Raw genomic sequence first — 12,535 nt, forward strand, 5'->3', positions numbered from 1 at the left:
AAAATAACTAGTGTGTACAAACTGCGATGCTTCATATGATAAAAATGAAATTAACGACATGGATGGCGATTTTAGTAAAGGTTTTTAATAACTATTTATTATGCCTTCAACTTGGCCAAGGGGTTTAAATCGTACATTACATATACCTAGGGAGGTGAATTCGTGAATTCTCCAGATCGCAGGTGTTTGTATATATATGCGATCTGGGGCTTTACGAATTACCGCCCGTGGTTTGTCTAAAGTTTTACGTCTTGCCTTGGCCAGGAAGCGAGTATTTCTCCTCGCGTAGCGGGGAGAAAATCCCACTTACGGGCCTAGGTAGGTGACGTAAAATAATTAAGTAAAGAAATTAATTTCAGCATCTTTCATATCCTTTCAATTAGGTACTCGTAGGTACCTACAATATCAACATTCAACACACTGGTCCTTCACATAACACCGGTTTTCGTTCGTTAAAAATCTGCCTTAAATTGTTACTCATTATTGTGTATTTTATCTCATAGAATATAGACTATCTTCAGCCGAGATATTTATTAAATGCAATTAATATTAAACCTAAATTATCGAGCCATGGCTACTTTTTTTGATGATCGAGATCCCTATCCTCGATCTTTTGTGTCCGCGCCTATGCATAAGTACCTACTTAAATCTTGATATTATGGAAATAAGAAGCATATGATATTTAATAATTTATTTATAATTGAGATCACGAGCCACTTACAATTTACCTCCCACGATTCCCAAAGCCAAAACAGGGTGAGTACAGTTCACAGACAATTTTATATAAAGTACGTTACGAAAACAACAACTTACCTATATTTATTTAACCCTAGATACTTACAGCAATATTTGTTCACTAGGAGCGTTCTAACTGGAAACAATACGTCTAATTATATTCGGATACATCATAAGTTGCAGAAAAATACATGGGCATTATAATTACATTAGGTATTGTAGACACACATGTAGGCACCATCTAATGGGATAACTCTTATTTTTAAGTTTAGGAATCACTACAAATTATTAGCAATATTTACTCTGCTTAGATTCATTATCTATTAGATTAGATCATTCTGGTAAACAAAAATAAGTGAAGTTGTACAGTGTACCTATACTACCTCAAGTAGGTATCTATTGTAAAATAAAATGTAATACAGAATCAATTTTAGGCACCCCATTATACGGTACGCATAAACCCAACAATGTTAGTGATGGGTTAACACATCTTGCAGTGACCGAGTGCTATACTCAGATCGTCATATTCGTCATCGATTGTGGTGTAACGACGTGCCCTTCCGAAGGGCCTACCGCAAACACCGAAGTTCGCAAATTGCGTGTATCTTTCTCTTTTACTCCAATTAAGGCGTAATTAGATTGACAGAGAAAAATGCTCGCGATTTGCGAACTTCGGTTTTTGCGTTAGATCCGGTGTTGAGTTAGTAAGTACTCGGCCAATCGATTTGATGCTAGTCAAAGTCCTCGTCGGAGTCTGTACGCAGCACGCTGTCGGAACAGGACCCCGGCTCGCTGTCCACGGCGATCGCACTATAACAGAAATACTATTAGGTACAGTAAGCGTCACAAACATATCATACCACACCTTACGTACTATAGTTTTGACAGTCACTATCTATTTGATGCTCACTGTACAACATCGGTAGGTATTTTTTTTAAATTTTGTGCAGACGTACCACGAACTTTCTTATAGGTAGATAAGTCACTTATCTACCTAAGGTATGTAGGTACCTATAGGGTCACGCAAGGTACCACGGGTAGGTAAACCCTTTAAACTATTTTATTTAAACTGAAATAGATGTCATATATTAAAGAAAAAGTGACGAAGCCCTCCAGTTATTATATTTTGTAGGTCTGTGATGGTAAAACACTGGTAAAATAAAGTAAATAATGACATGATTAGATACGTGAAATTCTAAGAAAGGGAATACCTAACACAATGTGGTAGGTAAGCAGGCACTATATAAACCCAGTGGTGCGCCCTTTACACAATTCTCGTACGGAGCACTAAAAGAATGTAATTCTATCTAATTATAATAGCGAACACGCCACAATCATTACAAAAATAAACACAACTTGAGTTAGCGGCGGAGAGAGGTGTAATTGGCAAGGAACTAGGTATTAGTATGTATGAGTTTGCAGAACGCCGTCGCGCTAGGGTCCGTATTCCGTATGCATTTATCAGGTTATTAGTCGGGGAAAAAGGGCAAAAACAACAACATGAGGGAGGGTTATGATTAACTTTTGTTATTTCATGCGATTCACTCTGTTGCTGAGGTCGGACTTGCCTATTCACTGCTTCGCCGTTCAAACTAATTTCAATGATATTTCTGCAAAAAAAAGGTATGTAGTTCCCATACGTTTGTTTCTAAATAGGTAGCGCAAAAGACCATGTTACATTTTGCCTAGATGTATTTAATTAATGAGGAGCCCTTGATTTAACATAGCATATATAATGTAGGTACACACACTTTTAGTTTGGCTAGAAATACCTAAGTATTTACAGTATTTTTAGGTTAGATATCATTCGACTAAATAATCGAATATGTACCTAGCAAGTGTACCTAGTACCTACTCATATAACTCATATTATAGTAGAAATTTCTTAAAAAATTTCTATGTCTATGTCTTCTAAATTCTTTATATGGTATCTTGATTTGAATTGCAATCAAAAATTTGTTTAATCACCCATTGAGATCCTTTGTGAGCTGGATATCGTCGCTGGTGGCGGTGTCGTTCAGGCCATTGAGCGCCTCGCAGAAATCGCTGCCCACGGTCTGCAGGTGCTGCGTGTTCAGGTGGAAGCCCTGTCGACAGCAAAAACATACAGCAATCGCTTCCGCATACCCCCGTCCGTAAACGAACTTAATTAAATAGTTCTCTCAGGACTCGCTTTTTACCGGCCCCAACACTGTCCACATACATGATGACGTACAGGCTAGCGGGAAAAACGATGGCGCGGTGATCAGTAAATGTAGTACGACCGCGAGCAAAGATGACACACGTTGCGGAGTTTGTTGCGGGCCTTATCGGGAGATCTAGCGGCTAACGAGGCACCGCTATGGACGTATTACTACGCGTCCTGAGAAACGAGAACCTTTACTTATCCATATTATCCATATCTTTACTTAACCCATTTCTAAACTAGCCTCGTATTGAAAATTAATCCGTAAATTGAATCACGCAGGGTCGGTTTTAGAGTTAAGCAATCGATCGTGTTCCGAGGTTGCGGAATTAAGCAATCATCTTATGCCTACACGTGAGTAAAAGAGACACCATCATAACGCACATACGCTAACGACCATGGTATCCAAATGCAATAAATAGGTACGACGTATAAGATTACGCCCTCGAGTTTTAACCAAGCATGTGATTCATCTTAGAGACATGCGTTAATTTCTAATGGCCTAATGGGGAAACAACATCCTGGTAAGGATGTGTATCACATTTAAATATCATTAAAATGGAAGCTACTGCAATTTCAGCCTTATTGCCTTGATAACTATATGTGCCATTTCCATAATAACAAACTGATTCCTGATCAGAGTAAATAAGTAAGAATAAGAATAAGAATAAGAATAAAGATCAATTTATTTCAGCAAATAGGTTACAGATATACCAGGGGTCTCCGCACTAGGCAATGCCTGTATCGCGGGGAACCAAATTACAATTAAATATCGGAGCTGTTACATTTAGTCTAACATTTAGTAAGAAACTACTTACGACTAGTAATCTCAACTACAAAACTAAAGCTAACCCTAGACACAATATTGAAACTAGATCCTGTCAAATATGTCTTCTGTCTCGGCATAATTTTGCGAGTGCAGCAGTATGAAAAGTAGTTTTTTCGCTTCCATTTGAGTACAATCCCTGAGGTTACATAGTTTGTTTATTGCATTGTATGTAGACGCTCTGATGCAATCACCAAAACGTTTGCCAAATGCTGAATTTACTCTTGGAATGGGTAAATTGAAAACGCGTTTTTGTGTTAACTTATTATAGTCCTTTAATAATTTAGACGATTTATGTGTTTGCAAGCAAATTTTGTGAATAAAAAGTTGACGAACGGACAGAACTTTAGCTTGAGCAAAGAGATCAGCAGTTGGAAAACGGAAAGGTTTTTTGAACATTACTTTCAGCACCGAACGTTGCGCTCTTTCAATTTCTAGCATGGTAGTCTTTGCTGCACTGCCCCACACCCCAATGCAATAACAGATTACAGATTGGCACAGTGCGACATAGACCAGTTTTAGTAAAGATTCATCTGCAGCAAGACGGAGTTTCTTAAATATATAAATAGACTTTCTGATTCTACCAGAGAGTTTGTGAATGTGATGTTTAAAATTTAAGTTTTCATCTACAAAAACGCCAAGGTATTTTATAATGTCAGCGCGCTGGATTCTATCACAATTACAGTTACAGAGATTATCTGGGAAATCAGTACACGAGTGGATTTTTATGGTGGGATCGAAAGATGGTTTTGTCAAAGCAGTTTTATGAAAACATAAGAATTTCGTTTTATCACTGTTAATGGTCAGAAGATTGTCGCGAAACCAGCGCGCTGCCATTTGCATACCTCTTTCAGTGACAGCAATTACTTTCTCCCAGTTAGTATCGTTAAACAGTATGACGGTGTCGTCCGCGTAACATATAATCTCAGAATTTGGGATATTAAGATTAAGAATATCGTTAATATAGATTGTAAATAGTGTCGGGCCGAGAATGCTACCTTGAGGAACCCCGAACCCGATGCGCTCATAGTCGCTATTAAAAGAACCCACCTTAACGAACTGCCTTCTCCCAGACAGGTAACTTGTGAACCAGGCCAGTGGCACACCCCGAATGCCTATATTATATAGTTTCCGAAGCATGATGATATGAAGGAAACTGATGATATGAAGGAATTTCCTTCTACTGTGCGTGACAGACGCAGCCGTGCAGATGTTTTGCTAACTCTATATGAAAGATTGACATGAGTGACAAAAACGGGATATCGGTCTCTGCAATGTAGGAGTACAGTAATAAGCTGATACATACAAGGATTATTTCCATCTGCGTGAGTGCATGTTTGCGTAATTGGTGGTAATAGATACTTCGATTACGTCGCTGATGTGTGATTATACTGATTATCTCCATTTATGACGGCGTATGTATGTTATACTTACGTAGTTACTGTAACTATTTAGTGATGAAAATTACTTTTCTTTGCCTGAAAGTTTGGAAGAGTTGTGATTGTATATATTAAGAGATGGTCTATTGAATCCGTGACGTGTAACGCCGATATGGCTCCACACGTTGACGCCAGTGGTGCTCTCATGTCTCTGCTCCACTCGGAACGAACGTCAGCCTTTACCTTGAAAGGTTTTCGATCGAAGCCTTAGAATGGCGCCTCCATCATATAGGAGCGTGTGACGCCAAGATGGCGCCACACAGTGACGGGAGCCGTTATATCGTTCTCGCTCCGATCAGAACGAACGTAATCATTTACCTTGAAAGGTCCTCGATCGAAGCCGCAGAAAGTCGCCTCCATCGTATAAGAGCGTGTGACGCCGAGATGACGCCACACGGTAACGCGGGCCGTGCTCTCTCGTTCCCGCTCAACTCGGAAGGAGCACGATCCCAGAGCGAACGCCGGAGAGATGCGATGCATCAGGGCCGGGAGCATCTGTCGAGCAGTGAAAGAAATTCACATGATAAACCATATACCCTATACTTAAATTAGAAGCATCTATGTTCGTCTTTATAATATTATATTTTTCCAGTTTTTATAAAATAGAGTTTGTTACAAACACTGGATGTTAACATCTGACAATAGCCCGAAGAAGTGTATCTGTGAAACGTGCGGGAATACTCACGAGGTATTTGACGGGCTCGTCGGGCACGCTGCGGTCGCTGCCGCACCAGCTCTCGGCGCCCGCGCAGCCGTAGAAGAACACGTTCTTCTTGCGCGAGTGCCCGTGGTAGTCGCAGAACACCAGTGGCGGCTTCTTCCATACGCGCACCAAATATTCGATCAGACCCTGGACAAGGAAGCGACATACTCAGTCGTTAATAATGGCGATTGTGCATAATCATAATACATATTTATTTAAGTATTTAAAAAATATTACACATTATTGCACAAAATATATACAACAATGTACAAATGGCGGACTTAATGCCAAATGGCATTCTCTACCAGTCAACTATAGGGCCATCCCAGTAGAGATACCTACCATTGGTCCAGAGAGAGAGAAATATTATATTGAATGAAAAAAAAGTGATTCACCGAGTTATTTTCCACTATCAAGCGCATCTCTAGAACCTCAAGTCGGATGGAAAGATATCTTGGAAAATCTCACGATTATAAACGTATCAGTATTAATAAAAAGCATTTTAATTACAGTACCTTGGTGTGATAAATAGAAGGATGCAAAACGGGACTCGGTTTACTCCATCGTCGATTTAAATCTTCATTAGTCAAGCCGCATCGATGGCTGCAACAAGGATTAACATGAGACGGGATCGAGATAGCCGGCGAATTTATCAAACCGACACCGAGTCCTCTCGTGGTGGATGTGTCCACCGCTTGTCGTCCGGAAATAATTAAATGTGCAAAACTGACATGCGATCTAGCAGTATGTACATACATATACATTTGTACTGCTAGATCAGGTATATAATATGGGAGTTTTCAGAAAAAGGACTACCTAAAACCATTTATTATTTTTCGAAAAACTAATATCTTTTGGGTTATTTCGACTACACGAAAGACTAGGCTACGACGAAACAAAGAAAAAAGTATCCTCAGTTTTTCATACATTTTTTGGATTTCAGTTTGTGACGGTTTATACAAAATGTAATGCATTGTAAAATTGACCTTGAGGCCTATTTGCTAAATATTTAAATGTGGGTTAGAACGCTTAGCATCACGTAACTTAAGTATCAAAGTTATGTTATATTATAAAGCATCTTCTCTGTTTTAAGAGTACTACACCGACCTAAAAGTGCAAAACGAAACGCAAAACGCGCATCGAATTTGTTATTTTGTTACAAAACTTAGCACGCTTTTATTGCGACAGTCACCGCATTAGATGCGCGACACGCTCGCGTCGACAGCAACATTGATATTAAATAAATGATAATTGATTCTTGGGCTTTATAAGGTCAGTCTCAGGAAGAGCTTTGAGGGACAGTTTAATATGACAAGCTATTAAATAAAATGAATGACTGGCCACGTAGGAATTCGTCGCGGCGCGGCGGAGCTCTGCGGCGGAAGCATGCCGCCTGAAACCTATAAACCCACGGGTTTACTGGCTATTACGAATACTAAACGGATAGCACAAAAGCTTAACTACCGGCCAGAGCAATCAATCTATTTAAACGAACCAAATGAGTAGATTCAAAACCCAAATGAGTAGATTCAAAACCTTTTTCAACATTTCCAATTTCCGTTTTTCCGACGCGCATTCTCCATTAATTCTGATGAAATAACATCAGAGACCTGCAGCAATGTTGCGTTTTTATGTGTAATTATATTTAATGAATTTTCATCAGCGTTTCGGCGTCTGCCATAATGCGCGACAGACAAAAATAATAAATCGAAAGATAAATGATTTGTTGTTGTCAGCATAAAGTCACGTACGCGGTGGTAAATTTGGAACAAAATTTATGATTGGAGTTTATCATTCTTCAAAAGAGCAGACATAACTGACAGTTAATTAAGTTTTTATGACAAAAGTAAAAACAAAATTTAAGTTTTCACATATGATAATTTGATAATAAGAAGTGCCTAAACCTGGTACCTAAGTTTATAAGTTACTTAAAGAAAGGTAATTCAATAAATTTGGTCGTTATGGTTTTGTAAATATGACCCATGTTTAATAGGAAACTAGTTGGTATAGTACTCTCCCTAGTGGGAACATTGTTCAGACCCGGAGTTACCAACTTTTAATATGTTTTTGGAGATGGTATATTAGGGTCTCCAAAACTGCGGTATCTAGACAACGGCGCCGGACATCTACTTCAGCGGAAAAATCACTCCCACCTCGTTGTGAATAGGTACTGCATATTGCACCCAAACAATCAGGCCAATTCGAACATATATTAACTCACATTTATAGACGGGTCTAACGCGAAATTTATTCAATTACTTTTATATACCGACGTTCGAATTCGAACATGCACCAGACATCAAAGTCATCAAACCGATATTTGAAAGATATTATTATTATTAGGAGCCTATAAAGTCCAACTGCTGGGCAAAGGCCTCCCCCCACTCATGTTTGAAATCATTATGCAGTATTCACAACGAGGTGGGAGTTATTTTAATGACGTTTCATTTTACTGAAGAGATAGTCGGCGCTGGTGTTTTCCGGCAGTTTTGGACACCCAATACCATGCCCAACAACATACTAAAAGTTGGTAGCAGTTTCCGGCTCTGAACTATCTCTTCGACAATTTCACATAAGGCATAAGAGTAGGATTGCAGAAATTAAGCAGAGCTAACTTTATTCAGCTGGAAAATAAGTATTACTGACACGTAAACTTCGCTATTGCATTGTGTAGAGTACGGTACCGCATCTGACGGGAAGGAAAGAACATCTTAAATTGTGTCATTATTTACAGCTAGGTAACTTCAGCTGAGTGCGTCTGCAATCTACAACGATTCACTACAGCTCTCCCGTTATTAAAGGGCAATTCTTATCGTGTACGTGCTTCTGGCTGGTATAATAGCATTCATGCTATTCAGTTCATACACAATGTAACGGAGCAGAAAACAGTCACACATATTTATTTACCGCCGTATATAAATTATTACACGCCAGTGCGTCCGGGAACTGGAAAAGTGCCGTAATATTAAAACAAAAACTTAACTGCCCCTCAAAATGACTTCCCAAGAACGCCGTGGTCGCCGTGTTTTAAATTCACACCTCAAAGATCTTGATAAAATGAACGAGGCAGGGCAGATCGACAAATTATTACTGAGATAATACATGTTTTTATTACGCGGCAGCATTTTGAGATTCTTTCTTTTATGAGATTTAACCCTAAACTTGGCAGCGTATATTTAGCTGCACACATTTTTTGGTCGCCTTTTTATGTAGACAGTTTTCTATGTAGTTTTTTTTTTATGTTTTATGTTATTTTATTTTGCTGAGTTTAGGTTTAGAGGAGTTTAATGAAACTATACATCTATCTCTGGCTGGATAGCCGCGGGATGTATTGCGCTCATTTTTTCCTGATGGAGTGGTCGGGCGTTTGTCCAATTAGGAGTGGTTGTGGCGCATCATTAGTGGGAGCGGGTCCTCGGGCCGGCCCTGGCCGCGGCCTTCGTCCGCCGACCGGTTGCGCATCTTTTACTCTAATCAGGGAAAAAACGGCCGCATGCGCGAACGAAAGCGAACAAGCGAGAAGTTGCAACCCGCCTGCCGTGTTTTATGGTAGATTGTTGCGGTACCATAGGCGCAATGAACAGGGCTGTCGTTAAGTTTGAAAGTTATCCCTGGTAAATAAGAGAAAATCGGGTATTAAAAACAATAAACCAAGTTCGGCCCGAATAGGGACGTCGCTAATACTATTAGGAGTTACGTATTTACTTGCGGTAGGTATAATCTAGAGTTTGATTCTGGTTCATCCCGGTGAAGTAAAAAAATCTACTCTCGCTATAAAAGAAAGAAGAAAAACTTTACGCGATCGTAGGTTGATTGTTTATTTTGAAATTCTATGTAAGTATTGAGAACCACCGTTTGTAGAAGAATGGCAACACAAATAAAAGCTTACAGCAGCCATCATTCATACGGTGCCTCCGATCTGTGTAACATAATATTTAAATCGAAGAATTTGTTGTTATTCGGAGGCTCTAGACGCGTCAACCCTGCACGCAGGCAGGGCGCGGACGCGGAGACGCGGAGCGGCTGGTTCAAGGGTCCGCCCGCCCATCTATTTATAGCGCGCGCCGCGATGCTATCGGCCACGAGCAGCGCCTGCGCCGCCCGCACCGCCCTCGACGCACCCCTCGCATAACGCTCGCCCAATAAATAGACCAAAGATGCACTGCCATTTTATATTTATTCCGACTATTTATATCGTAATGACCATTGTTTCAGGCTCAGGTGGAATTAATAGCCGGCAGGCTATTTTAGTGCCACGCTCGAGATCGTCGTTACTTTGATAAATTGCACGTCGATAAAACAGGAATGCCATTCGCATTGCAATTGATACGTAGAGATAGTAATATTTCAATGGTGATAAATATCTACATCGACGGTTTAGATAAGTCGGCGTGGGGGAGCGGGGCACACGTCAGGCTCATCCGTATGCGTGTGCGCAGCTTCCTGCTGCGCGCCGCCCGCCGCAACCATCACTTCTCGATTGTTCACTTTTTTTACTGTAGTTTTTTTTATCTATGTACGTTGTCTTAGATGTCCACAGGACTGGTGCTAACTCTAGCTGCGCGGACACTCGCTACACTCGGCGGGGCTGCCGATGCCGTGTAGCGCGCTCCAGGCTGGCACCGGACACAGCGCGAGTTATTTACGATAGTCGCGAGACAATCGCCGGCCTTATCCGGTGCTCCGCGACAACGACAATAACATGACGTGGCTGTCTTTATTAAATACCTCCTTAGGAATTATCACACGTGCCTAGTTTATTCTTGGCGCGCTGAATCACCGTGTTCCGGGCGAATTATGATAACTTTGGATTGTGTATTCAACAAAGTGCTCATGCTTCTGGTTAATCATTTTAGTTATAGTATTGCTGATATTGGTATGCCCATAATACTCGTATTGCAGAGGTTGGGTCCCTAGACTTCTTGGAAGGCGTTTGATACGTTGTCAGCGAGTTGCCGTGGCCTAACGGTGTTCCTCCACTAATTGATTTCATTTGCGGGTGTGGCGGAAGAGCTATTTGCTGCAGAAGACAGTTCAATGACACGCCGCTGCGCCCGCGTTGCTGAGCCTTCGCGCGTCCTTCAAGGGACGTTGTTTCAATCGGTTAACGAGCACAAGTACGGTAAGCGAGGCGAACGCTCTCAACTAATCTCTAGGTCTTGTTTGGTAGGTTTCTCTATGAGATGTGTATATTTAAATCAGCAATGAGGTGAAATGTAGCAGTCGCAAGATGACCGACATTGACTGTAGAATTGTCAAAGTTAACAGGCAGTGGGTAGAGCACATTGTTCGTAGATGAACCGAAATGCGCAGTGTGTGTTGTTTTCTGGCTGATACGATAAGGTTTTGGTAGACTGGTTTGCCAATGTTTGAATCGCCTGCGCTCGGCATGTAACGAAAATACACGGTCAGGAATGCGTCTATTACTTTAACCACACACCTAGATTTATTTCCCTGATTACGCTCCTTCTTAGAGGCGGCTTAAAGAACCTTAGTTTATTGCAAAGTTATGAGCTTATTATTCCCTTATCGGTCAGGATCCTCCCTTTCATGGTGTCAGCTATGTGACAAAGTTTAATAAATAAGTACCATTAATGTAAATTTGACATCGATCAAGCGTGTACTGTAGCTGGTTATTCTTCGTTTCTCGTAGGTAATCTTACACCAGTTCTTAAATTTTCTCATGCTTGAAAGTTAAGTTTACATTGCTTTGAGGAATATAGGTTTTACGACGTTATTATTAGTTCGTTTTAGATTAATTAATTTAATTTTAAAATTTAGCCGTGTTTACGATTTTTTGAAGCTATCTATATGGATCTTATTTGTTGTCATTCCAATCACAGGATAGAAACAGTCAGACCAACCAGCATAAGTCCTAATTTCGATTTTGTATAATGAATCTGGTTCACCCGACCGTTTGCCTCACATCAGCTCGGCGCGTGAATAAGTATACAACATTGTGTGAGTGAGAACAGAGTACCTCGTGTAGGTAAATCTAAAAACTGTACAAGTGAATGAAGCATGAACTGACCCATCATTAGACATAAACGAAGAAATTGTTCCATTACACAAGCCTGTCTATTTTTGACAGCATGAAATAGATTACCACGGACGTCATCTTAATCTACGAGCATTCCCGTGCGAGATCATCCTCAATTGTTATTCTCTTCGTATCCTATGCACACGCTTCTTGAGAATCAGTCTAATTAGGACCTCAAGAACCGACCATAACAACAATCTTTCGAGAATGACCATTCTAACAAAAACCTAAATTAAATATAATTAAATTATGAGCTTAATATCTTAGTTAATAGAGGAAAGAAAAGACGGAAAAGTACTAAAAAACATTCCTTTCGATATGAAATCTCATAAAAGTGATGATTAACGGGTTTTTTAACGGCCCAGATTCACTTATTTCAGTTCTGCCGAACTCTAGGTGGGAATTAGAGCCCCTGATTTCACGGGCGTCGATCGTGCGCGCGCGACGACAATCGATGAATGGTGATAAACCAACGCGAACGCAAATGCTTCCGCGCCGATTTAGTACAGTCGGACGGCAAATTAATACTTTAACTAGGAAATAAATGAAGCAATAACCTACCTCCATTTGTTTTGATGTCTGTAATATTGGCTACTTTTCTTCATGT

At 40.3% G+C, this 12,535-nt stretch overlaps 1 protein-coding gene across 7 annotated transcripts in view; it reads right to left on the bottom strand.

Moving 5' to 3' along the window:
- Nucleotides 1–1,426: 1,426 nt before the first annotated feature.
- Nucleotides 1,427–12,535, bottom strand: part of LOC134663172 (cytosolic carboxypeptidase 1-like) — an 86,017-nt gene continuing 74,908 nt past the window's right edge. For 6 of the 7 annotated variants that reach the window (XM_063519531.1, XM_063519533.1, XM_063519534.1 and 3 more), the window contains 6 exons: nt 6,404–6,491; nt 5,871–6,035; nt 5,504–5,680; nt 2,704–2,822; nt 2,304–2,345; nt 1,436–1,545 (listed from right to left, as the gene is read on the bottom strand). In XM_063519531.1, coding sequence (XP_063375601.1) covers nt 1,467–1,545; nt 2,304–2,345; nt 2,704–2,822; nt 5,504–5,680; nt 5,871–6,035; nt 6,404–6,491 — 670 coding nt within the window. In that variant the 3' untranslated portion in view covers nt 1,436–1,466. Of the gene's footprint in view, nt 1,546–2,303; nt 2,346–2,703; nt 2,823–5,503; nt 5,681–5,870; nt 6,036–6,403; nt 6,492–12,535 lie in introns of all 7 variants that reach the window. The other variant, XM_063519529.1, reaches the window with a different exon arrangement.

The sequence above is a fragment of the Cydia amplana genome, chromosome 4, assembly GCF_948474715.1.
Source record: "Cydia amplana chromosome 4, ilCydAmpl1.1, whole genome shotgun sequence".
In the NCBI taxonomy this organism is placed as follows: domain Eukaryota; kingdom Metazoa; phylum Arthropoda; class Insecta; order Lepidoptera; family Tortricidae; genus Cydia; species Cydia amplana.